General features: G+C 39.6%; 3 protein-coding genes across 6 annotated transcripts; all 3 read left to right on the top strand.

The window, feature by feature from the left end:
- Positions 1–297: 297 nt before the first annotated feature.
- Positions 298–17,812, top strand: LOC145703724 (uncharacterized). The gene is made up of 12 exons (XM_081781118.1): positions 298–421; positions 6,121–6,225; positions 8,382–8,466; positions 8,565–8,690; positions 10,537–10,646; positions 14,266–14,478; positions 14,549–14,646; positions 14,823–15,357; positions 15,733–16,471; positions 16,514–16,721; positions 16,764–17,052; positions 17,096–17,812. Exons 2-12 carry the CDS (start codon positions 6,186–6,188, stop codon positions 17,725–17,727), a joined length of 3,075 nt encoding a protein of 1,024 aa, XP_081637244.1. The 5' UTR covers positions 298–421; positions 6,121–6,185; the 3' UTR covers positions 17,728–17,812.
- A 1,170-nt stretch (positions 17,813–18,982) lies between these two features.
- Positions 18,983–20,282, top strand: LOC145704110 (uncharacterized). Its single transcript, XM_081781547.1, has 3 exons — positions 18,983–19,274; positions 19,611–19,694; positions 19,739–20,282. Exons 1-3 carry the CDS (start codon positions 19,098–19,100, stop codon positions 20,021–20,023), a joined length of 546 nt encoding a protein of 181 aa, XP_081637673.1. The 5' UTR covers positions 18,983–19,097; the 3' UTR covers positions 20,024–20,282.
- A 337-nt stretch (positions 20,283–20,619) lies between these two features.
- Positions 20,620–25,840, top strand: LOC145705189 (uncharacterized). 4 transcript variants are annotated; one of them, XM_081782645.1, is made up of 9 exons: positions 20,620–21,107; positions 22,704–22,927; positions 23,567–23,730; positions 23,870–24,087; positions 24,137–24,241; positions 24,284–24,520; positions 24,563–24,616; positions 24,662–24,800; positions 25,033–25,840. In XM_081782645.1, the coding sequence occupies exons 3-9, from the start codon at positions 23,601–23,603 to the stop codon at positions 25,281–25,283; spliced, it is 1,134 nt and encodes a 377-aa protein (XP_081638771.1). In that variant the 5' UTR covers positions 20,620–21,107; positions 22,704–22,927; positions 23,567–23,600; the 3' UTR covers positions 25,284–25,840. The 4 variants fall into 4 exon arrangements, with proteins under 4 accessions (XP_081638771.1, XP_081638770.1, XP_081638772.1 ...); XM_081782644.1 differs by lacking the exon at positions 22,704–22,927; XM_081782646.1 differs by lacking the exons at positions 20,620–21,107; positions 22,704–22,927 and adding an exon at positions 22,952–23,289.
- Positions 25,841–26,397: the final 557 nt, after the last annotated feature.

Below are 26,397 nucleotides of genomic sequence, written 5' to 3'. Positions count from 1 at the left end.
AATCATAATTCCTTGATAAAATGAGTCAATAAGAATTTAAGTTTTTCATTTAATCTGAACTTTTTTTAAGAATCAGACTAAGTTTTCGAAGCATTTTTGAGATTCATGATGAACATGCTTTCAACTTTATGTTAAGAAAAGGCCTTTAAAATGCTTAATTAAATTCATAAAGTATTTTTCATCAACCCGCTCCGATGGCGCGCACGGGCGCGCTGCGCATTTCGCCAGGTGGCGCTGGTATACCGCGGCGGTGGTAGCGAAGGTAGCGCGCGGAGCCGAGCCATGCGCTAATCTAATACAAACAACACCCATAAACTGCCACTTTTCTGCAAAAAAGGCAAAACTTTTCAACAAGAGAAACAATCGAAGCTAGAGATTTAACGAAGCTCTTCAGAAGCCAAGAACGAGAATTTCTATTTTTGTAAGTTTTTTTCACATTTTTGATTCAACCCTTTTTTCTGCATTTTTGACTCGAAATTCTAAAAAGATTTTTCTTCCAAGAGACGCGGCAAACCCTTATCTATCCTTCCCACATGGGCATCATCTCGAAAAAGGTCTAAATTTCCCGGACATCCGGCAGTAATTAAAAGCCATTTAGAACGGTTTTCTCCCAGCTCAAAAATTTAAAAATTGAAAAGAAAAAGTTCCACCGGAAATGCCCTCGGTAATCCATTTTCATTCTTTTCCGTCTAATTATCGGCTCCGGGCCGCTTTTTTCCGCCTAATCCGGCCCCAAAAAGGAAGATCCTGACAAAAAACAGCCCACTTGATAAAAAAGCGGCCCGTGTTTAATTGAACTAAGTTGATTTAGTTTAACGACTACTCGACTACTTGACTACTTAAGGGAGGCCCTTAAGTAGTCCCTTGGCGGTGTATTGGCCTTACATCTCTTCTTCACTCGCCTCAGGGCAGGGCGGAAGTTGAGGCAAGTTTCGTTAGCTACGTCAATGTTTAAACAGAAACTCCCCAATAAAACTTTTATTGTGTTTGGTTTTCGAGTTGTCTTTTCTCAAAATCAGAGTTATTTCTATCGAATTTTCCGGTATATTTTCAAATTGCCGAAATCCCCCCTTAACTCCTTGGCACCTGAGACCTGCTGCGCTCAACTCGGAGGTGACCTACTACAGGTGTCGATCGGAATTATCTCAGAGGGGCGCTGAGAAGATTATACTTTCCCTGTGGCCGACTTTTGGGGTTTTCTTATTCCTTCGGTGGGTTGAATTTTACGCTTGGATTTTCATGAGCCCCAGTTTGGTTTCTCAGTAATGGAATTATCTTTTTAATTGCCTTCAAATTTGATAAATTTAAACCTGTTTTTTTGACTGATAATTTTAACAGATTCACACCTTTATTTTTTGACGCAAAAGAATCATTTTTAAAATCTGCTGCGAAAAAATTGACAACCTTCTATTTCCATTTTAGCAGTTGATTTATTGCAATTTGCTGTTCGAAAAAACGAGGTCCGGGGTAAACTCATTCATCATCCTAATTGGCCCCATTTTACATGAATAATGATCAAGCCAGCCTTTTTTCAGAATAAAATTCTCCTCCTCAATTTTCAAATTCGAATACTATTTTCTAGTCTTGGCAACTTGCTGTTTCAATTTGCCCACATCTAAGCCCCCTAGCCTGTCTGTTTCCGTTCCTGCGGTACCGCAACGGGTTGAAACCGCAACTCCCCATCGGTATTTTTATCTGAACTTTTCCTCCCTTGCCAAAAAATGCCCACTAAATCTCAACACAAAAAATGTCCGGCTCGAAATTCTTTGAAAATTACCCTTTTCTCAGGCGCCATTTTCAAAGGCTAAAATTTCGCGGTTGCACGTGACTCCCGAGGATTAAGGGGGCGGCCCGAAGATGTACCTTTTTATGATAAGTGACAGTTCTGTCGATCTCGCTTTTTTATATTTCAAATTGATTTTTTAAACATTTTCATTTCTTAGCTTTTATTATTGGCTTTCGTGAAAATCCGACAAGAAAAGGCGCCTCGCCTTTCGATTTTTTGCTCATTCGATTCGAAATTCGAACATATGGCGCTGGACGATCCTTAGTGATAATGACCACCCGCTGGGCTTTGATATGACGGAGGGAATCCGACTTATGTTCATACTTATAAATATGCATGTAGGAATTAATGATTGTATAATCAGCCTTGATGCTCCAATATCCATCTTTTGGAGGGAAAATTTAAGGTTATCCTCCTTACTTTTCTTTTTTTTTATCGTGGGGTATCCCCTTATTCTTTCGATAAAGAAATCAGATCGTCCTAAATGATGATTAACCCCTTTAAAAATCACGATTCCGGAGAAAAATCGGAAGACTTATTTTATCCTCCACTAATTCCAGCTCAAAGGAAAAAGGAAAGACTCTTTTTGACGCAATAAACTGTGAAAATTGGGCCCTTGAACGGCCCATCAACGTCGTCTTCAAAGCCGTGACACACTTCATGGGCCGCCAAAATAGGAGACTCGCCACTGTTTCGGAAAATGACTGGGACAATAACGTTGGTTTTAAGTTGCCTAGCTTATACAATGGAGTTTTTTGACGACTTATTGGCTTGTCAATGCTAGATTCTCTTTTACTGAGGAAAAAATTAAGGGTGTAGCACTCAATTGACTGAAATTTTGAAAATTGAAGTAGAGCCTTAATAATGTTATTCATCAAGTATGCTAATCCGAGCCCAGCTTCCAGAAAATCTGCACTCGCCCGGGGCCATGTCGCCCTAAGCCGCTAGGCAATCAACTTTCCGATAATTTGGGTAATAAACGAGCCGTTGTCCAGACACGCTCCTGGCGATTTGGGCACACAACGAGCAAAGTAGAGATCGATTGAGTTAATTTACTCGAACGAAATAATCCCCTCTGACTTTACATAACACCCTCGAAATCTCCAAGAAAAAGAAGGACTAAAGAACTGATCCTTAATTTGCCGCTAAATGCGCCCAAGCGTGCCCAAAACACGCGTCCAAAAAGTGAAAAAACGCGGCGGTGGCAGCTGACAACCTCGAACGTCGAGGAGAAACTAAATGGATTACAGAGCAAATGTATTTCCAGGGAAAATATTTGCCCCGTTTGATTTTCGGGGAGCGAAATTTTTACCACAAACTTTGCGACCTCATTTATCCGGCTCAAATTTACACGTAGCCAGTTTCTTATCCAATTTTGGGAATGAATATTCCGTCTCCGAATTTTTATTCCACTAATTCCAAATTTAAGGGTATCAACTCATTAATCGCAAATCTCAAAAGGGTCATTACTCGCTTTACTTCCTATTTTTAACCCTTTTCGGGTCAATCGATCTTTCGCCCCAGAAAAGCGGAGATAAATTACTGTCCGATCAAAGAGCCCCAAGCTCGTTTTCTTTCTTTTTTCAAAGTATCGACTTTTTTCTATTTTCAAAAATACACTATTATCATGATGAGCTTCTCATAAGCTTGGCAAGGCGAGAATTAAGGGTATTACCTGAGTATTACCATTTGGAAATTGATGAATTATTAATAATCTAAGCAGGTGGGCATTGTTGAGAATTTTTAAGCCGCCAAAATAGTACGCTCATTTTTTATTCTGATCGCATTTTCCAGGCGAACTTGCATAAGCGATTTCTTGGCAGCTGATTCCTTCGGTTCATCCTCGCTTCTAATACCAATTCATACATTCATGAGCATGGAAATAAGGAGACAAAAGGGATGAATAGAAAAGAGGCTAGGATAATAACAATATTGAATTTGGGAAAATGTTATTTTTATCAAAGAATGGGGGACCAACTTTTTTTTGACCGAAAAAAGGTGTTTTTATTTCGAATCAAAGCAGACCAGAAATTTGGTATTTTTAACCCACTAGCAACAAATGTTTCTTCATGGGTTAAAAACGTCAAATTTTTGGTTAAATGAGATCTTCTTCAAAAATTTTTTTGTATGAAAAGTCAGCTGATAGATATTTGAAAGAAGTCTCCCGGAAAACTCAAGAATTCTGTCTGAAGTGAGCCCCATTTCGAATGAGCTCCTTGACGCGCCAAGAATCGATCAGACAAAGTTTGACAGGTCTCTGATCGTGTCGCCTGCTCGAGTTTTGTGTATTATCCCGGTTCATCCCTTTTTGATCTTGCCCGTTTAGGGTTGACAGTTCGGACAAAGGGGCTCAAGAAAGAGGAGCGTCTTCAAATTAGCTTGAAAGCAGAAAAAATGAAGAGGGTGTAATGCTATTTAGCAGGAGATGCATTTAGACAAGTTTTGAGTCGTCTTTAATATTAATTGATGATAATGAGATTTAGACTAATTGAGCCGCCTTTTGATGAGCTAGATAATGAGCTCATCATTTTTCGGTCTAACAAGGAAAAAAAAGAAGAAAAAAAAAGACCATAAATATCTTTTCGAAAATTTCATTTTATAGTTTTGAGTGGGGTCGGAATCCGAAGACTTAAAATAAAAATGACTTCCTTTTTTATTGATCTTATGAGCAAGTAGATAAATTTTGATTTTCCTTTGCTAAAGCAGGATATTTTCTTTGATCAATATTTCTTTCCAAGCATGCAATATTCTGAAATGAACATGAATCCGGCTTATTGGGACAGAAGGCAAGATAATTGACCGCTCATCTGGTTTCAGTCATCTCCTACCAGCGGCACATCTTCTGTATCTTTTGACTAATTTTGTTCTTCAACCAGGGAATGTTCAATTTGATGAATAGACCGCATTCCAAGTACTTAACCTATGGCAAAGTTTTCATTATCCTCGCGGGCACCGTCCGTAAGGATGATTCGTCACATGTCATTACACCGCAGAAATGTGCAGCAATTTTTTCTATGCAACATACCAAAAGGTGAAATCACCGGAAATGCGAGTTTTGAGGTGTCGAAGTTTCGAAACCGATACTTTTGAAAACCGATAATTTCAAGGTTCTCGGGAGATAGCTTACCGTTCGGGCTCACCAACGATGAACAATGTTTCTGGCTCAGTTATCGCTCAGTTCGCTTTTGAGAGTACTCAACCATTTACTTCTACACTAGATAGAGAGAAAATCACGGGCTGATACGCCCAAACAAAGAAAAAAAGAAATAAAAAACTTGAGAAACGAAGGGCTAAGTAATAGAGCTGAAGAGATCAAGAGCTTCAGAAAACTTAATCAGAAGGTATTTACAAGGTCCAAAAAGGAAGAAATAAATAAAAAAAGGATCAAATGATCGAAAAAACTAGAATATTTTTACCCCAAATAACCCTGACTCTAAGCTTAATCCTAACCCTAACCCAATAAAAGAAAGTGATGCCCTTAAATTTGGTGATAGAAAAATAATGGATTGTTGACTCACCGCAAGTTGGTGTTGAATCACACAAGTGTGAAATTTATGCATTCGACGACCGGAGGCATTTCGTAGTCAAAATGCGCGCAAGAAATTTCACGCGAGGTTTTTTTTTGCTTTTGCTTTGACCGCCCGGCCAGTTTTCGCCACGGCGGTGACGTTTTGTTGCATTTTCGAAACAAATAACCAGCCCCGCGTGGTGAATACATTACCAAGCTAAACGGGTAAACAAGCCACTTGGTTCACTGAAGATGGAAATTTATGGAACAGGTCGATTTTGGGAACAAGAAGTCGAATTCCAAAGTCAAAATAGAAAAAAACGCATTGTCTAAAAAGATTTTTTCAAAGAACTTGCTCATTTTCCCTTTGGCTCGAAAACCTGTGTAGAAACCTGAGTCAGGGTTTCAACAATAAGCCGCGTTTGAGCCTGAGTCAGGTTTCTATTCATATTTCCGAGCCAAATTTTACATTTTTAGGCGAAAAGATTAAAGAAAAATGTATAAAAAAACCTTATCTTTCTGACACTTGACCCTTGACCTGCGGTGAAGGGTTCGATAGAAAAGCAAGAAAAACGCAGTTGATGATGGATAAGGGAAAAAAACTGTCAGCGCTCGACAGTAGTTTGTAAATGACGTGTTCGATAAGCGAAGGGGGCTCCGTAAGTGTCTGTCCGATGACATTTCGTGATAAAAAAAGAAGGTTTTGGAAAAAAAAATAAAATTGAATCAAAAATGCGAAGAATTAACGGAATCATCGAATCAATAAAGACCACAAATATATTATGCTCGGATTAAAGATTCATGAATTTTGATATCGTCTGTTCAGATATTCACGATTTCCGGATGAATGGACCACTCGCTTCCAGCAAATAAATAAACACATCCGATAGGATGAAGAAGATTCTCCTCTCGTTACTGGCACAGTCACAAGGTACAGTACTCATTTGAAATAGCCTCTCTGTGGATTTCTGTGTAGTCATGTTAAATTTAAGCCTCAAATTTTGTGTAAATAGATCATAAATGTCGGAAAATCGCACGTTGCGCGGGCTGAAAATCATCCCCTGTCATTCCAAATGTAAACCTCCGCTTTGTGGTGGTGTAATAGCCACCTCGTTTAACGCAACGCGGCCCACTCTATCCATCAGCCAGTCTGTTTATCTGATCCTTATCGTCGAGCCTGTGCGACCTTAAGGAGCGCGAAAAATCGATCATAAGGACCCCTACAGGGACATATGCCCCAGACCTTTTGAAGCCGAGCGAGTGATGGTTTTCCGGTCGCAGGGGGGACCCTTGGCACAAAATCAGCCCAATATCATTTTCACAAAAAGGTTAACAAAAAGTTAAATGTAAAGATTTGAACAAATCGCAAACCCGCGAGCCGGACATATTTAAGTTTGGCTGGGGCTCTCTCTTTGTGGAGCCAGAAATTATTTGAGGAAATATGCACGGAGCCGGAAGAAGCGCCCGCTTCAAAAACCGTTGTTTTTCAAAATCATACACAAATGCCGGCGTTTTTTTCTTTCGTTATTTCTCGGCAACTTTTGTGAAAGCCTGAGTCAGGTCTTAACACAGCTAGAACCCTGACTCAGGTTTTCTACACAGTTTGCCGAGCTCAGTCTTTATTCTGTCTTTGCCCTTATATCTAATTAAGGTCATTAGAAAATAGAACCCTTTTGTTCCATTTGAGGCTATTTTCGAAAGAGGGTCCTTCAATTGACTTCGAAAAAATAGGAAATGCAAATTTAATGAGCCGCGCCATCTGATTTTTCTTAATTCAGTAATGAGATTCAATGCAATAATACCCTTTCTTCGCCGCCTTGGCTCATGGGATCAATGCCAAAAATTAGTAAATTTACTAAGTCAAAAGTCGAGGTCAAATAGTAAAAAATTAGCCGCGGAAAGACATAGGCTGTCTCCGGCTGTCGAGGAAGAGAAAAAGCGGACTTCCGGGAGAGCTAAAAAATTGGAAAAAAGAGTGGTTGATAGTTTCCAAACAATTACTGTCTCATTTTTGAGAATGACGACCAAAGCTCTTCAAAAATACCGGTCAGGGTCCAGTTGACTTTTTTCTTTCAAAGTTACTGTAAAGAAGCATTCTTATTACAGTGAAAGTGACAGAATTAGCAGAGGTTTTTGAGTCCGTCAGTTTTCTCTGAGGCAGAATTGCGCAGGTTCACTGAATCATTAATGCTCGCTTACAGACTTAAAATTCTGTTGTCATAGAACGTTGTTGCTTCAATAATTTGCAGCACGGGGCCTCGCTCTTTTGGCCACTCGCCCGAGGCAAGACTCACAAGAAAGCACCTTGTCATAAGTTTAATTAACCTAGCTTTTGGGGGAGAGCATCATTTCTAGTCAGATTTAATTGAGCTAACTGAATGCTCAACTAAACGAAAAAAAGCGAATATAATTTTCGAGTAATTTCGCTGCTGACAGCGCAAGTCAACGGGAGAAAGGCACCTGGTAGAATTTGCATTTTGAGGGAAAAAGGGTTGAACGAAAATCGTTGACCTACGGGGCGCTGGGGATGGAATAAGGGATGATTCAGCTGACAGGAGACCGCATTTATCAGGATTTGTCAAATTGATATTATAGCAAGTTGGTTATTTTTACGACGACCTAAAGACTATGCTTAAATGTTAGGAGTAATGAGTTGTTCATTGGATAGAAGAGTGAAAAAGCTTAGTATAAAAAGTATTTTATTAGTTATCATTTTTGCAAAAAAAAAATCTAGAAATGTCTATTCAAGCACTCTTTGTTCTCCGCCGGTAAAATTGCCATTTTCCGCCTTCTTTCATTTCCACTTTGAACGAAGAAATAATTCAATTGCCCAATTTACTCTTCCGGATCCTCAAACAACAACTTCTTGGCGCCAGGAAAACGCCAGAATAAAGTCTATCATAAATAACGCATTCAATAAAAGTTTTTCATTTGCTCAGAATCGGGAGCAGCAAGACTTTGACATTATCATAAGCAGTCATAAGAATCTCGGCCACTTTTTTGGCGCTTTTGCAGCGTTGGGTTAAGTTGAAACTGCAGTACTTTCCCGAAGCGATTTCTATTTGAAATTAACTCTAATTCGTTCAGGCTGGAACTGGATCTTCGAAGAGCCGCCTTCAAGTCGCCAGGTTAAAGGATGCCAAGACAACGAAGTCCTGATCGCCTGTCCCACGTGAGTATCGTTTTCACATTTTTAAGACTATTATACGCGCCATTCTCTTTTCCTTTTCTGGAAAGATTGGGTTTCAAACCGGTAAATATTCTATTTAGGGGAGATGTAGTCAGCGTGAAAAAAACGTTTTATGGAAGAAAGGACCTTAATATTTGTGCTGCGCATCCGTCAGAAATTAAGAATAAGAACTGTGAAAGCAATCCGCTGGAAGAGGTTCAAAAAAGGTAAGAAAAAATGCTTGAAAATAAGGAGAAAATCATGTTTTTTGAATCAGGGACACCCTTAATTGGCAACCTGCAAAGTTATAAGTTTAAAACTTAACCTCTTTACGCAGCTTTTCCGACCACGTGTTCGTTAGTTTATGCAATTTCTAGCCGTTGCCCTCAACCCCGATTATAGCATCTCCATTCTAGCGCCAAGAAAAATATCGAACACAAAAGCATAAGCCCATAATTATTATATCCCGCGAGGTGTACAGATCCGGCAACAAGCTGGTATTTTGCACCGCGGCGCGGATCAACGCGATTTGCGAAAGGGTGAGCCAAATTGGGTTCAGGTTCAAACGGGGGGCAGGAAATTGGGTTAAGGGGATAGGGAGGGGTGATTTGGGGTAAATATCAACTTCAAGAACGATTTTCGGGAATCGGGAGATTGGATTCAAGCTTTGATATGGAGATATTCTTGTCGGAATTTTCGACTCGAAAATCTTGGAAACAGGCGTATTTTATTTTCATTGACTTTGACACCCTTAATGATGAAAAAGCTCTAGCTCACGTTTTAGACAGTATTCCTTTTGCAAGAAACCCGCAATTTTTGCCCTGCTAGCAGCTGAGAGTTGAGGATTGATTTCTGCACATGCAGCAATGGCGGTGGTGCTCAACTCACCGCGGTCACTTTTCAAATTTTAAGAACGATTCATTCCAGTCCATATGGTCGAGTTAAAGCAAAAATGATGCTTGAAAAATTTTCAAAGCCGTGAAATTACTTTGAGATTTTTTTCTCATGTTAGCGAAAATTGAAATTGATGAAAGTACAGATTAAGGAGCGGGCATGTGAAAACGCGTGCTTGACCTTATGGCAGCTTTGATAAGATGAACCACTTGGAGCTGTATTTAATCATTATGCATATTGGAGGGTGTTATTACACGAACACTTGGCAGGGCACTTCGCCAGGCGAGTTTGTTCAATAACTCGAGTCAAGTGAAAATCAGATCACCTTGCTCTAAGGAAGAAGTTTTCTACAGTAATTTTCGTAAATATCAAAGCCAGTAAGGCAATTCGAAAACTATCATTTTCGTCAAAAAACGATCTGGCTCTAGAATTTTGACGCGCAATGCACGGAGTATGCTGATCTCTTTTGCGGTGATTAACGCGGTCGGGTCCCTTTGAAAAGTTTTCAACCCTTGAGCACCTCTCTTTCCTTTTCTTCTTTTTATGCAATTAGCGCTAGAACAAAAAGAAAAACGCTCTCTACCGGTTTTGAATTCATGCAACACAATTTGAAAGAAGCAATCGAAAACAAAACGCTCTTTCGAGTGCTCTTTGTGTGTTACATTTTCGGACTCTTGATTTTGCATTTTTCGCGGAATAAAGAAAAAGGGAGGAAGCGGCGAGAGGGATTCTTGAGTGTGGGGCTTCTTGACTTGCAATTCATTATAACGGGGAAACACGTCTTTTTCATGTGGTTCCCGCCTCATTGTTGAAATTAGAGGGGATAATGGAAAACCATAATACTATGATAAAATTTGATAACACAGATTTTCTTTCATTGGATCAAATGATCAAATTTGAAAATATAGATTATGACCTTGAGACATCCGACGGTCGTTTAGCCAGTAAATTTCGCTTTCTGAAACACTAGAATCCCGGATTACAACAAAACTTCCAAATATCTGCAAGTGGGTTTATCTGCACTTATTTTATCACCATAAGGCGGCTTCATCCCTTTTCACGAGTTCATATCTTATTTTGGCCTCTTGTTCATTTTCCCCTATCACCAGAACATTTGGAAATCAGACTTCTCCAAAATTTTAGTTCATTTTTCTCGGAAATCATAATTTTTAATTTCAGATGCAACAATCGCGAAACCTGCCGATTACCAGTCGACATGTCCGTTTTCGAAGACCCTTGTCCAGAGACTTCAAAATATCTTCAAGTCGATTTCGAATGCGTCAAACACTGTAAGTACCGAAAGAAAAAGAGCTTGCAATTAGCGTTCCTTATCAAATTCACAGCAGGTGCTCTTTGCTTTATCACTTTTTGCTCGGCGCCAGGATGTAATTTCATGCAGCTACGCTGATGTTTTTTGAAGAAAAAAATGTTGTGATAAGAAAATATTCTGGCGGGAAAATTGTAGGGCGCGAGGATTCCGACCGGAATTCGAGTGATAAGAAGCTACAACCGCAGAATTTTCACATTTTTCTCCCTTCAGTTTTTACAGAAAACCTGTGAAGAAACCTGAGTCAGGGTCTAAGAGGGGTTTCTTAGGACCCTGACTCAGGTTTCTGCACAGGTCTTTTTTCGCTCAGATAAAAGTTGTTTTATACAGTAAATTATCAAAAAACCGCAGCGTGAGGTGCGGCATCCACAGCTTCGAAATTCGATTTTCGAAAAGATTCTAGGATTCGAAAAAGATAAATTCATTTGGAACAGTTCCTCCTGAATCCCAAGCCGGTCTCATCCGACCCGAACACTTTTTTTCAAAACTTCTCTGGGAACGCTTTTTTGCTTCTTCATTGCTGACCACAAACATTGAGTGTTTTGGTTTGCTCCAGAAAACTTTGAAAACCCCTTGCTTCACAAGATTTTTTCGAGTTTTTTGAAAGCAGCTTTAATTGAATCCCAAATTGTATCGAAGCACGTGGTGTTGGAGGATAAATAGCCGGGCGCAATAAATTAATTTCCGCCTGAAAATACTAATCTTATAACAATTTGCGCCACATGACCTTTTGGACTGCGGCCCAGAAAAACCCGCTTTTTCCGGCTTCTTTTCTACCTTCCGTATTTTATATTGTGATAAAAAATAACACCTTTTTCGCAAGATACAAAATAAGATACATGTAATGTGCAAAAACAAAATGGAGAATGTGGATTATTCCGAATAACAAAATTGATAATAACAAATTTGAGCAATTGGATTAAATGGAGTATTTCTTGAAAAATGATGGAAATAACAAATTGACCAATTGAGTTAAGTCGGTCTTAGAGTAATTTCTAAATGATTTTAGGTCAGAGCTGACTGTCTATATTTTTCTTGAAAAATGAAATCAAAAGTTTATCTGACCTTTTTTGAAAATTATATACTAAGAAAAGTCACGAAATTTAAGTAAATCTCGGGTTTCACCAATAAAATCGCCTAAAATTTTATTTGCGCCAATCAAAAGCCGTTTTCTTTTAATTTTGAACACCCTTGTTTTTTTATTTTTTCTGTAAAATACTCGATTTTCCAAGCAAAATAATCTATTTTTGACGAACACAAACCTCCGTTCTTTAACTCTATTGTTCAATTTTAATTTCATCCCAAACATCCTTCTCCACGATATGAGCTCACTAGAGTATCTCCGGTAGCATACTCGGAATACACCTTAATCCGGATGCGTTTCTCCCCGCGCTGAAAATTTATCCCTCCGTTGGCCCTTCTCCAAATAAGTGTTTTTTCTTTGCTTCTTGAATACGGAATAAACGACTCGGTTGTATACAGAAGAGTTTTCTTCTGATAAGGAACGATGATAAGAAGCAGCCACCTCTCGCGGATTTTCTTTCTTTCTCGGCGGGGGACCGCGCCTTGTGTGATGCGCCCCTTATCAGTGCTTATTTTGAAATCACGGAGATATCCGAAGATACTCTTATGTTAAGCTTGTGTAGCAATAATATTGCTCGAGATAGGGAGCAGATACCCTTATTGCTTGGAAATTGTAAGCTAAGCAATTTTTATTTCGCCGAAAATGATCCCTTTTAGCACTAGAATTTGCAATTTTACCCAAGAAAAAGACATTTTTCCTTCTTTTCAATCATCAACTTAAGGGGGTGGTGGTCGAGAATCGGATTTTTTTTCAACAAAATTAGCTCAAAATTTTTCAAAAAAATTTTTTCTTTTCTCATCGAAAATGGGTTTAAAAGGGTTCAAATTATGTGGGCGACATAGTTTAAAAAAATTTTTTTTTCGAAAAAAGGTCAAAATATGCATCTAAAGTGGACCTATCTCTTGACAAAATTGTGAGGAAACCCTTAAATTTTTTTCGAAATTGACTTTATTGTGAAGATAGTTCAGACCCTTAGGCGTGTGGCGAAAATAGTTTTAGAAAGATTCTGTTTCATTTTGAGGTCGCAGAAGCTGATTTAAAAAGTCTAGTTTTCTTAAAAATCATCATTTTTCACCCAATTTGAACTTTAATCTTCGAAAAAATCACAACTTTTCTCAATTATTGCCTTTTTTATTTGTAAAATCTTTTATTTTAACAATATCACGCAGTAAAAATCATGTTAGTATCGGTTTTAGTACAGAAAATCAAATTTCAAAGTTACGAAAAATCGTAAATTCCCGACTTAAAATCGATATTTTCTTAATTAAAGTTTATCTAATCAAAAAATGGTAGGGACCAAAAATGTTCCTTTTTATCGAGGAATTCAAAAATAAAATCAAAATTTCAAAAAGTCGAGAAAAATATTCTCGACCACCACCCCCTTAAGGGTTTCACGGCCTTAATCTTCAAGAAATTGCAGATCGAGTTTTTGCATACTCACTCCCTTAATTTCTTCCAAGGTCACTTTGTGATTCATGCCAAGAAAAATCACCCTCCTTCCCTTCTTTCCTCTTGACTAAGATAAGTTGTAGCTGACAATCTGTAAATATTTACAAGTACCAGTGTACCCTGACGTCGGTTTTGGCGATCTAAGGGCGTCGCCTGACACTCGCAAACTTCTTTCCAAATTTACTCACTTCTCAATTGATATCCTCAAGGCGCTTCCGCCCTGGCGCATTTTTTTGATCTTAGATGTTTACAAATGTCAGATGAAAGGAAAAGACCTGTCAGATTCGGCCGGTGGAAAGATTCTCATTTTCAAGGAAAAAAGAGGAACCATAATGATCTCCTTTATAAAAAGTTTTTAGAAAAAAAAATTGAGTTGTTTCAGGGACTTAATAAAAATCTCCAGAATACCCATCCTATTTTAGGATACGGTATCCTGGATACCCAGTTACAACTATTTTTTGAACGAACGATTATGACAAAAAATCACTGAACAAATTCTTCTAACGAACAAAAAAAAAGAATGTTTGTAAATATTTGTCAGTCCTCTTTGACACATTTTTTGGTTGCATTTCTGCCGCCCATAATCTTTTTTCTTGGCGCATTTTCAACCCTTTTTTTCTTCATTGTAGTTTCAGAATTCACTCTCTTTGAGCTCAGAAGGGTTCCGAGAGATTCCTGTGGTAAGCTAACCGCAGCGGAGAAAAAAAAGGGAGGTTCTTTTCGGGCCGAACCAAAATAAGGAAGTAATAAGCTAGGAAGTGACAAAAAAGGAAGTGATTTTTTTGAAATGGGTTTTCATTGGCCGGTAGGCCAAATGCAGAGATCTTATTGGTCTTCAGAAAATGCACTTCCTTTTTTGTCACTTCCTAGCTTATTACTTCCCTATTTTAGTTCGTGCCTTCTTTTCTCATGGGGATGAAATTCATCTACGACCGCAAGCAAAATTACAAAAAATTTTAAGCTGTTTGATGCTAATTGGGATAAAAAATCATCTTGAAAATCGTGAAAAATGAAAAACCGAAATTTTTCTTTAAAAAAACTTTTTCAGTATTCGATGAGCCGAAAAAGTACTTCCTCCCATCCCGCTCCGTCGAATTCTCCGTCCCAGCTCCAGGAACATGGTCAGAAGACCCAATTTCCAGCTCTATTTATTTCCTCAAATTCGACACAAGTCGCACCACCGAGCTTTACGAATTCGCCTCCTTCAACGAATTTCGTGAAGCAAATTTCAAATCCCTACGTCCTTCGTTTTCGCTAACAGGTGAGAAAGGAGATTTATTTATGACTAGAAGAGTGTTGCATCAGACAGCTAGAATAAACTTATTTTTAAGTGCCGGCCCTTGATGCTAAGTTCGCGACGTGGGACAGGAATATTTATTATCTTACCAGTTCGAAGATGATCAAATACTCGACCAGTCAGCTTTCTCAGGTAAAGACCGTAATCATTTTCTCCAAAGAAGAGAAAGCATACGATACCGATTAAATAAAGATGATTTCAAAAATGAAGCATCAGGATCTGTGTCAATTGTAGTCAAACTTCACTCATTACCTTATCATTATTACTTATCAATTATCTCTTTAGATTACTTAGAATTTATCATTCAGGTTGACACCATCGATCTCTCCGAAGAAATCTCCTCCTCCTCAGACCTCTTCAATCCATCCCTGGACCTGATGACATCCGAAACAGGCCTCTTCGGGGTCATCCGGCTTGGGCGTTCTGAGAGTCGCTTCCGCATTCTCCAATTCTCCACTGAAGGAAAGCTGCGCATTTCCGATCGCTGGGAGGTCAATTTGAATTCTTCCCGAAAGCGCAAAACAGAGGATCAGCCTACTACGCTGATCATTGGAGATGTCCTCTATGTTCTCAAAAATGGCAAATTGACCGGAGCAGTAAATTTCAAAACGACAGAACTTTTGGATTTCGATGAGTCAGCGGTTTTTGACATCAGTGGATTAGTTTCTTACAATCCAAGCGGGAGCCTATCAATGTCCGATGGCCAGATGATCCGCAAAATCGAGCTTGAATTCTCCGATTCTATTACCACTACAACCACGACTACAACCACAACAACGACCACAACGAAATCGACGAAGTCGACAACAGAAAAAATGACTACTGAAGAACTCATCACTTTAGGTAAAAATTCGAAAAAAAACTTTCGAAGATCGTAACATGCTAAAAATGAGTGCGGCACTAAGCCAAACAAATCTCATGTGGTCTAAGAACTCACATGTCAATCTACTCAAAATTTGAGCCTTAAATGTAGAAATGATACATTCTAGAGCTGCGATTTGTTGATACTAATCTCGGGACAGTTTAACGTTTCTTCACAATTTCTCGAGAAAATTGACGAAATAAGAACCAGAACTACCAGAAGTATTACTCCAACTATGATTTTTTATTTGATATACACCTGAATCGCGTTCATAAAAACTAACAGCAGCCTCCTCTAAAATTTCAGTCTAGACACATAAATAACATCAATTACTCTTACAATAAACCTAAATTTAGATGACCCCAAATCTTCATACAGCAGCACAAGCAAGTTCTGCCCCGATACCGTCATCTCATCCTACTCCTTCCCTGAAACCGAACAGCTTACTCTCGCCTCCGTCCCCTGTCCTAATGGATCAGGCTCGGCTACGTACTGGTGTGATCGTGGAACTTGGTCATTAGATGGCCCTGATTTCTCCGAATGTCGCGAGATTCAAAAAGAAATCCAAAAAACTTACCCTTGGTCCGACGAGATCGAATCGCTCTGGCGAGGAAATAACCATTCCTTGGTTCTCCAACGCGTCCAAGCTGAAATCCCGTCTCTTCAAAAAGCCGCTGCCACAAAACTGGTCAAAGAAGTCGCTCAAGTGATGACTTCAAGCAAACAGGACATCTCCGACTCCGCCTTGAATCTCTTCGAAGAGCTCCACTGCCGCTCACTCCTCAATTCCGAACAATTTCTGTACCTTGCCTTTTCATCATCTTCTCTCCTCGAAATCAGTCCTCAGCGCTGCGGAGAGCAGATTTACCGGCAATTCGATTCCACCGACCGCGGCAACTTATCAGCAGGCGCCAAATGCGAAGTCCTCATTCAGGAAGAGTGGACTGCTTGTGTCTTCTGCGACTTGTGCCCACAAGCGATGTTCATCAGAATCGAGGAGCAAAGCCAGAGCCCGCTTTTTAGTGCCTTTTACATCGCGACACTGTTCTCGACGATTATTGTCAGTGTTTTGCTCTTTATCATCGCTATTTCAAGGTAAAAATCAATATTATCAAGCCTTTTTCATGAAATTTCTAGAGTCGAGAATCTCCTTTACCCCGGGATTCTCAGATTGCTTACAGTTCTATCGGTACTGTTCTGCGATTTGAGCTTGATTCTCACGCCCGACTACGGCATGGTTTCAATCAACACCACAATTTTCCGTGATACAGCTTTCTCCTTCTTCGTCATTCTCGAGTTTATGTTCCTGCTTGGCATTTCTCACTCTCTTCGTCAGCGAACCAAGGTAACCAGATCCTTTCTCTACCTCTTTAACCCAAGATTTTAGCCCGTTTCATCGCCAAATTTTCACGTTGAACGATATCTTTGCCTAGCCGCTGTGACCTCCTTAATTCTCGTCGTTGGAACCTATGCTGCCTTCATAATCTTCGGCCCTCAAAATACCTCTGGCTGGCTTCATCTCGGTTGGACTTGGACAATCTCACTCATTTTGCCCGTCCTGGTCTCTTCGTTGATTTCAATGTCTTGGTTTTTGCAATCACTTTGTGTTGACTCACCAGTTCGGGTCGTTGCGGCGAAGATGCTGCCTTTTCTTGTTATGACTTTGATGTCAACAGGTAAAAAGCAAATCGAGAAAGCAAAAGTCTTATTTTTTTCTAGTTGTCGTTGTTGTCTCCTTCGGCCAGCCTTCCTCAAAAACCGTCGAATGGACCGCCTGCTTCATCTTCATGACGAAAACTGTCATGCTGGTCATTGCCTTCATACCTTCCGCAGAAGATGTCAGCAATCCCTTCCTCTGGTGGTCCCGCCGATTCGGCCCAAGAAACCGTAAAGAGGGCGGAACAATGGAAAGCTGTAAAACTGGACACATGGGAGCTACTCCAGAGCAAAGCTGGTTAATCGCCGATAATCGGGCCTCATTGGCTGAATTTCGCTATATTCCAGTTGTCCACAACTTGACCAATCCAAACTATGCCAAACCACGGGCTTATCTCTCCTCGGAACGAATCTACTCCGAAATTGGACCGCCAGAAAACCACCCAATTGATCAATACCGACCGGCTACGATTCAGCATTTCCGCCAAGACTCTTGCCAAACCTGGAGCGAGGAACTTTCGAATAATTCAAACAACTCGCAGCGCGAACGAGAAAGAAAACGAGAAGACTCGGGAGTCCATACCGCGCAGAATAGCTCGGATTCTGAGCGAAATTCGCCTGTGAGAAATTTGGAGAAAATTCATCATCACAAGAGTGAAAGCATTTTGCATCCGTCGGAACCTGTAAATATTTAATTTGAACATACTGTATTTTGAGAAAGAAAAGATATAATATTGAACCTGTACAATTCTTCAAATGAAAATAAACAAAAGACGTACTTTGAAAAATTATGAATTACAAAAAGTATTCGAGATTTATTCTTATACCGTATATACGTCTACGTATACTTCAAGTTGACATCTATAAAATTGTTCAGAACAATTTGTTCTCCATAGCAATGAGCGTAAGATTTGCTATTTTTCTGATACGTCTTCGCAATTTTAACAAAATATTAGAGAAATGGGAAAGTCCCTACATTATTTAGGTATTTTATTAGGATTTCTGAATCTTCCTTGGACTTTCATCTGCGAGAGTTCAAAAATTGAAAATGATAATTATGAAAATGAATGTATTTTTTTCAATAAAATTGATCTCAATCAAGGTTTATACTTGCAAGAACTGATTGGTGGTACGAAAAAAGAAGTGATGATTCTTTCTTTAATGAGACGAAATGGTCTCTTTTCTCCATCGCGTTATTTGTTTGTTCAATTCATGCTCTTATGGAAGTTTTCGTTATAAGTTATAAAAATCTTGATTCAAGAGAGTAATGAGACATATCAGAGAGATTACGAAAAACCTAAAAGACTTATAATTGTATGCGCAGCAGTTAATACATTCAATTCTATGACCGCCTTCTGGGGATTGTTTGGCTACCTTATTCTCTAAGTATTTGTGTCCCTTATGTTTATGATTGTTTTGAAGACGATGGATGATGAAAAAGTATCAAGCTTCTGAATTTCTAATGCATTGATATTTTGCTTCAGAAAATTGACGAAAAAATAGCTAACTTCTGGAAAGACAAGGGAATTACTCCAATCGATGCCCCTATTCGCCAGCAAAGAGGGAACTCAATAACTTCTTTATACGGGCTTGTATGCCGAATTTGTTCTGATCCTTTTGATTTTCAACAACGAAGAGATCCAACGCAAGATCGTTATCGAGCAATGGCAAATTGTGGTCATGTTTTTTTGCTACAAATGTCTTAGGAAAGTTATTCCTATTTTTCTTAGTAATCTTTATATTGCAAAGATTATCAATAACTGAAAGAAACACTCTTAATCGCAATCCAGTCTGTCCAGAGCAATCTTGTCGGGTTTCTGCGCGAATGACGGACATAAAAGAAGTTTATTTTTAGTGAATCCTCATTCCTGATATTTTTTTATAAATAAACCTTTTTATTTTTAGCAAACAAAAAAACCATGTTTTAATTATTTATTTCTCCATCCTTCCTTGTCTTCCTTCTTTTGTGCGTAAATGTCGAGCCTAAGACACAGAAGATTAGCACGTCTCCTAACAAAAAACTCAACCACGAACGAAGAAAAAACATTCATTCCCGAGAGAAACGATGGAGACGGACTTTGTAAATATGACGTACAAAAGCAAGATGAGCAATTTTGACTGGTACATGGAAGTTTCAGTGATTGCCCTGTTGATGAGCATGATTTTGGTTCATTTTGCCTGGTGGCACATGAAAAATGTGATGAGGAAGAGTCATGAAGAGGAGGAGATCTCACTGTATCAGGTTCACACTTTCGTATTTAATTTCGGCTTTATCGGTTATTAACTTTCAATTTGGGAGTGGTGACAACCATACATTTTTAACTTTTAAAATTCCATCAATAATTTTTTTTTAATAAAAATTATGATCTTTGAGAAAATAGTGTTGTTACGGTTTTCAATTTTTATGAAAAATTAGTTTTCTAGAAATATCAACATGCTAAAGATAGCCTTAGAGACGGGGTCGTCAATATGGAAAATTTTCGAATTTGATAACTTTGACCACATTTTTGAAAACATTAGATTAGTTTTTTCTGCCAAATGCAACCATATTATGGTGTTTATCATAGTGAGTTTTCAGGATGAAGTTTATACAAAAGACCGAAAAGAATCCTTCCCATTTCTTCAACACATGGCCAAACAATCAATGTACTACGTTTTTCCTGTAAGTACTCGTTTCTCGAACAAAAAAGAAATCGTGTTTTGAAGATGCTTGGCGATGCAGGAGAGAGTCCACAATTATCATCAGACGACGAGACAAAACCAATGATTGGAAAATCGCCCTCGGTCGACGGTTTCTTCATCGGTGATCATCCAAATGACAGTAACTCGGATGCCCCGTCGATTTCAGACGATTATTTGAATGTTCAAGATCTCAAGAAGCAGTTTCACGATCCGTTGACTAGAGTTAGGAATGTTTTCCGGAATATTAATACCGTCAAAATGACTGTTTACCCAATACCGTATTGGTTAAGGGAGACCTTTCATTCATGAAAGAAAAATTGAAAAACATCAAAAGTTCTGCCCCGCCAAACAATCTTCTTTACTGATGAAATTTTAAGACTAAACTGAGCATTGAAAATAAACTTTTAAAATCAAAAATACTCGTGTCTATCAATATTTTTATTTGACTTTCTTTAGACAATTTTCTCTGCCGGGTCTAAGCCAAAAAACAACCATAACTCCTGTGCTCTTACATAATATTTTCCTTCTTTGCGTTTATTAAATTTCTCATTGTATCACATGCGAATAACCGAAATGCTTTTAAGCTTCTTAATTTTCTCCGATAGTAATTCTCGTCGAAACTCATTCAAGGAAATGTCCTGCTTGATCAGAGAACAAAGTCCTTTGTAAGCAAAGACTGGATAGTCACTTCTTCAGGGTTAATAGGTTCTCGGGTGAAAGCTTGGAGTCCAAGCCTTGGACTCAAAACCTGTGAAGAAACCAGAGTCAGGGTCTTGAAAGATCGTCGCTGCCATATCTCAAAGCTTATCCAAGACCCTGACTCAGGTTTCTACACAGGTTTTCGAGCCTGAATTTATGGCTAAAGATCAAGTTTCAACCCTTTTTCAGTCGGTAGGCATGGCAAATGAGCCCAAAAGGTAAAAGAAAAAGCCAAAAATCGCATTTCTTTCCTCTAGTTTCCTCAAATTTGAGACCGAACTAGTCTCATAATTAATTTGAAAGAGGCTCAATTCGAATTTGTTTTATTATTTACGCGTTTAATCATTAAAACTTCCTCGTGTAATGAACCCGATTCCGTACATATCTTCAATCAATTTTCATTTTCGTCAACACAATTTCTCAATTTCAAATTGCGCCACTAAAATAATATTTTCAACTTCTAGAGCGGTAGAGGGGGTCGCCGGGGAACAGTGATTGAGTGCGATGGTGCTAAGTCCACGTTTCAGACTTTGCGAGTCTACGAATCTACTCGTTTTTAATTCTGAAAAGCTTCGCGGGAGATCACTTTCAGAAAGAAAGAGAGAGTCTTGTTTTGTTTTTCAGGCGCAAGGATAAGCCTTTTACAACGGCAATATGACACTTTCTTGGATGGAGGAGCTTTTAATCCTGTCAAGTAAGTTTTCCATAAAATCGGTCGATGGTCAATTTTTGGATCGATCGGTGGATTACTGGACCCGAACCGACTCATAACGGACCACCGACCAGATCGAGAAACAAAAATCCAAGGCCAGATTCTCGGTCAGATTTCAAGGGGGCAGACACTATCTTACCAATAAACCAACAATAACTCACCATCCGACCCTGTCGACCCTTGTAGATCTCAAATTTCAGAGAAGTTTGTCTTCCGATAAAAATTTCATCGCTAATTATGTAAAAAAATTGCGATGAAATTTGCCCCGCATAAAATCTACCCGTTCTCCTTGTTGATTTCCCCAACAGAGTTCGAAATTCCCGCGAACTTTTGCGGGTGCGGGGGGGAGCGGGAACTATGACTGAAATTTTTCGCGGGGGCGGGGGAGCGGGAGCAAGGTCGAAAATTTTTGCGGGAGCGGGGGAGCGGGAGCAAGTCCAAAAATTTTGCGCGGGAGCGGGGGCGGGGAGGAGGTCTAAAAATTTTGCGCGGGAGAGGGCGGCGCGGGAAAAAGGCCTGAAAATTTGCGCGGGAGCGGGGGCGCGGGAAAGATTCCCCCTCTCTTTTGCTCCCGCGGGAGCCCGCGGGAAAGAAAAATCAACGTGAGGGCTGGTTTAAAAAGGTCTTCACTAAGGAAGAAGCCTGAGTCAGGCCCCTAAGATAATTCGACGATTGAGAAATAAAATTGAAAAAAATTAATAAAAACCATAACAAAGCTAAGAACATGAACAATATTACTTTGACGTCTTTCACATTGAATGGTGGTGGGTGGGGTTGGGGACGAAACTAAGATTGATCAACTAAGACTTCCCCGGCCTTTGTCAAGCCCCTTAAATTTGAAAACCAAGGAACGGGGCTGAAACGGCCCGAAGGGCCGTCAAGCCCCTTAAATTTAAAAACCTATTTCCCCGCTGCTCCCGCAGCCCCGCGGGAGCATTTTTGAGTTTTCGCGGCGCGGGAAGGGGCGGGAAGAAGGCGGGAAAGAACAATTTACGGCGGGAGCGGGGGGGAGGGGGAAAGATCACGAGAAAATCTCGAGGGAGCGGGGGGGAGGGGGAAAGAATATCCAAATATCTTGGGGGAGCGGGGGGCGCGGGAGAAATTTTGCTCCCCCCGCTCCCGCGGGGGCTCGCGGGAGCATGCGGCGCGGGAAATTTCGAACTCTGTTCCCCAAGAAGAATATTTTCTCCTACCGGAATGAATATTATACTCTCCCGCCTGTTCAAATAGCAACTCGAACTCCAGTTCACAAATTGACGTCTTTTCGCTATTCGATAAAGACGGAGAATAAATATTGAAAACGAAAGTAACACACATCGCTCAAAATTGTGGCTTGAACACAATACTCACGCCATTCAAGTGTGTTGATAGTGGGAAAACTCAGTAAAATACTGTAGAAAAGCGTAGATCAAGAACTTCGACAATTTTGAATAACAAGAATTATGAATAAGATATTCGGAAGGAATAATCCGGTGCCCTACTTTTTGTCAGCGAGTTAACATTGTTGACTCAAAACAACGTTTTTTCTGTTTTTAAAAACAACAATTCCGACTCCACAACATTGACTTCTCAATTTAGGGCACCGGGAATGCAGTATTCCAGATGATAACCCATCCTGTACTTACATTAAAGAAAAGACACTGGCTCCTATGCATTCTTTTGGACCATTCGGAATGACGGACCGTCGCCTCGCCAAAACGCTTATATCAGCATTTTGCCCTCGGTTGGTCCAACCCTCGGGCCAGGGATTTTTCTCATCAGTAAATATCCTGTTTTGGCTGAAAATGGCTTACAAACTAAAGGTGCGGTCATAGTCGGCAAATATCGGGCCATTGTTTTGGGCAATCTATTTGCTCGCGTTCGCGCGAGGGTTAAGGGTCACGGACTCTGAAAAAGACCAGATCATCCGGGGCGGACTGGCTTCACCAAGCCAAACCAAAACGCTAGCGCTCATTGGCCGAGACGGGTTAAATCAGCCAATGAACGCTGTTTCTTGAGGCTTGTCCGCCAGATCTTGAAGTCAGGGGGCGCTTCTTTGCTTCCAACTTGGCGAGAAGAGCTCAGCTCGCCACCCTTAGATTGTCTCGAGCTTTGAGATTAAGAGAAACGTCGAGAATTCCGGTACGAAGATAATTCTTTATTTATTCATTCATTAAATCATACGGTACTTTTTAAAGAAGCAAATAGGGAAATGTCGGCTCGAAAACCTGTGAAAAAAATCTGAGTCAGGTTCTGAAAGAAGCTGTTTTGATAGAGACGAACGCAGGTTTTTCTCTAACTCAGGTTTTCTACACATGTTACCAAGCCCAGTTTTTCATTGAAAAAAAGGAAAACATAATTTTTGGGGAAATTTTTTAATTGATAAAAGCAAATAGGTGATTTCCGGTTTATCTCCTTGTTAGAGGCTCTAACTTAGAGCGGAAATGTAATATGTATTTTAGTTTCCAAAAAGAAGCTCAGAAAGAAACTTTCAAAATGGAAGCACCCAACTCGAGCTACCAGAGATTCAACAACAAAGATTCCAACAGTCAATTTTTCAACGAATCGAGCTCAATCAACTTGACCAGCCTGCCTCGCCAACAGACGCACGTCCCTTCAAATCTAGGTACAGTGCCGATCTCCGTTCATGACCCTGGCGGCGGAATTCGATTTCGCGGAGCTCGAATTTCGGGCTAAAATAGAACATGCCGGGAAGATTATTTTCTTCCAGGAAATCCTTCTTTTCAATCATCTTCTTTTTTTAGATTTATGCAACGATGAATTGTTCGATGAACTCTTCCCCAACAACGAAAAGCTTCCGCCCAGCACGCTATCTAGCAATAACCCCTCCCCAAGTGCTCCCCAATCTGTCCTCTACGGCCACATAGCAAACGAGCTGCGCAAAAACAGCATGCCAGAAGCACCAAGACCACAAAGCACAAGTACTCTTCTCCAGACGCTCTTTCCTCACTCTCTTCCACAGGTAAATTTTATTTGCTCTTCATTTGTTTGTATCTAACTTTGATTTTCAGCAACTGAGTAACCTTCGAATGAGTTCTGGAGAAATGCCAGCACAATCGTCCCATCACCGGAATCGAAACCAGCTCAGCGAATCAAGTGCCATCGAGCAGCACATGGTGCGTTCAGCAAATATTTTGATTGACTTATTTCCGTTTCAGATGTACTTGATGGATCAAACTCCCAATCCAGTTCCTCTGCAAATCTCAGAAGTTCCCGAGCACGAAGAACGGCAAATAAAAGCCGAGCCACCAGCCAGTCCGGATTCAAATGGGCACGGTCAAGATTTGTGGATGCCTCCTAATTCGTCTCATCATTCCAGTTATGCGAAGAGTAGGAATTCCAGCGTCGATTCAGATGAAGATTATGTTCCATCGCTCTCCAATACTACCAAAGAGGTGAGTTAAAAAGAGGCTGCCGACCTGTAACTGAGTATTTAGCTGGTTTCGAACATGATAAAATCTGAGCCGGTGGACATTGAGGAGCTGACGAAGGTAAGAGTCCTTTTTTATAAACAATAATTAACCCTTATTCAATAGAAGCGCTCAAAACGTGGCCGGAAACGAAAATCAACAGAATCAGAAAACGAGCTCACCCGTGCCTACGACCGGGAAAGCAACGAATACAAGAAGAAGCGCCTAAGAAACAACATCGCCGTTCGAAAATCGCGAGATAAAGGTCCGGGTCGTATAAATTGACACTTGTCACTTGCTGACTTTTAATTATATCGTTGTTTGACGGAAAAGTCAGGCTGGGATTATTTCTGCGGTCGCAAAAATCGTAAAAAAGAGCCGTTATCGGAGTCAAAAATCGATAAAAATTATGAATAGAACAACTAAAGTTGTAAAATTACAATTTCTTTTACGCATTTTTACATAAGAATTATTTCTTTTCTGACCCCAATAAAAAGCGAAACAGCGACAAATGGAGATCCAGCATAAACTGATGGAACTAGCCGAAGAAAACAAGAGCCAAAAGCAAGTCATCGCCAAGCTCAAGGAAGACTTCGATAAGCTGGAAAGCTGCTTCAAAGATCGAAACTCACGGCTTGAGGAATCGATAAAACTCAACGTCCGTATGCGTCAATTCATCAATGACCTTCCCCGAGTTCCAGCCCAAGTTCAGTATTTAACACCCCCTTCCCTTTTCGAGCCCATCTGATTTCGTACAGAAATTGATGGGATAAGAACCAATCTCTTTTGTTATCAAGGTTAAATCCACCAATAATCGTGGCCTCCCCAGATTTAATAGATTAAGACCAATTGCTATTTTTTTCGTGTAAATATGTTCTTGAATTTAAAACTTTGCTAAGAAAACTCACCATTTTTTCTGCTTTCTAAACTTGCTATTACTGATACTCATTTTTATCTTATCTTGTATTATGTTATATTTTCGTTAAACCCTGCTTTTGAACATCTATTTTTGCTCTTTTCTTAAACTGGCAAACACAAAGTGATGCCAACAGTGAAACCCTAGCTCTTTTCTTCCAACAAGGTGACTGAATTTTGAAAAAGTTCTATTCTAAAAATATTATTATTTAATAACTATTTATCAATTTTTATTTATTACCAAGTTCAATATTGAAAAACAAGCAATACTTTGTTCAATTCATATTTTTATTGAAATTAAACTGTACTGTGCCTATTTAAAAACTCTGATCCAAAAACTACTCATTGTGAATACAAATTTTTTGGCCATTTATTTGATTGGAAAATAAACAAAAAGATAGATTGAAAAATTTTCTTTTTTTCTTTTTGAAGTTGAAGCGCGGTCAAATCGGGATAAAATGAAGGCAAGGGGTTACTTTTCTTTCCAAATGAGCTTTTCCTTCATCCTGGTCAAAGTTCAGCAGGAAAGAATCGTCTTCAGAGTTCGCAAAAATCATGATATTTCCGTAATGTTCTTTTTCAAGTTCCAAAAAAGAGATTTTAGCCTGATTTTAAGCCTTTTTTGGTACCCTTTCGAATGAATTGATATCCTTATAGAAGGGAAATCGAGCATCTCCGCTTCTGAAATTCGTGTCCATTCTGCCGATTCGAATGAATCGTCCAGCAACAAGTCTGTAAAGAATTATAAAGTAATCTGCCTTTCTGTAAGAACGATTCCTCGAGCCAGCGGGTCAAAAAAGAAACAATAATTTCGATGCTTCACGCTCGAGCAGAAAAAGAACAGACCATCATACACAGCAGCAATGCTTCGTCCGTAAAAGATCCCTTCTTTGAATATAAAAATATTTGTCGGGCCGTATCGCGATAAAAACAGGCTCGAGTCAACA

The sequence above is a fragment of the Oikopleura dioica genome, chromosome PAR (assembly GCF_907165135.1).
Source record: "Oikopleura dioica chromosome PAR, OKI2018_I68_1.0, whole genome shotgun sequence".
Lineage (NCBI taxonomy): Eukaryota > Metazoa > Chordata > Appendicularia > Copelata > Oikopleuridae > Oikopleura > Oikopleura dioica.
Note: the sequence above shows the minus strand (reverse complement) of the source record. Positions and strands in the feature narration are given on the sequence as shown.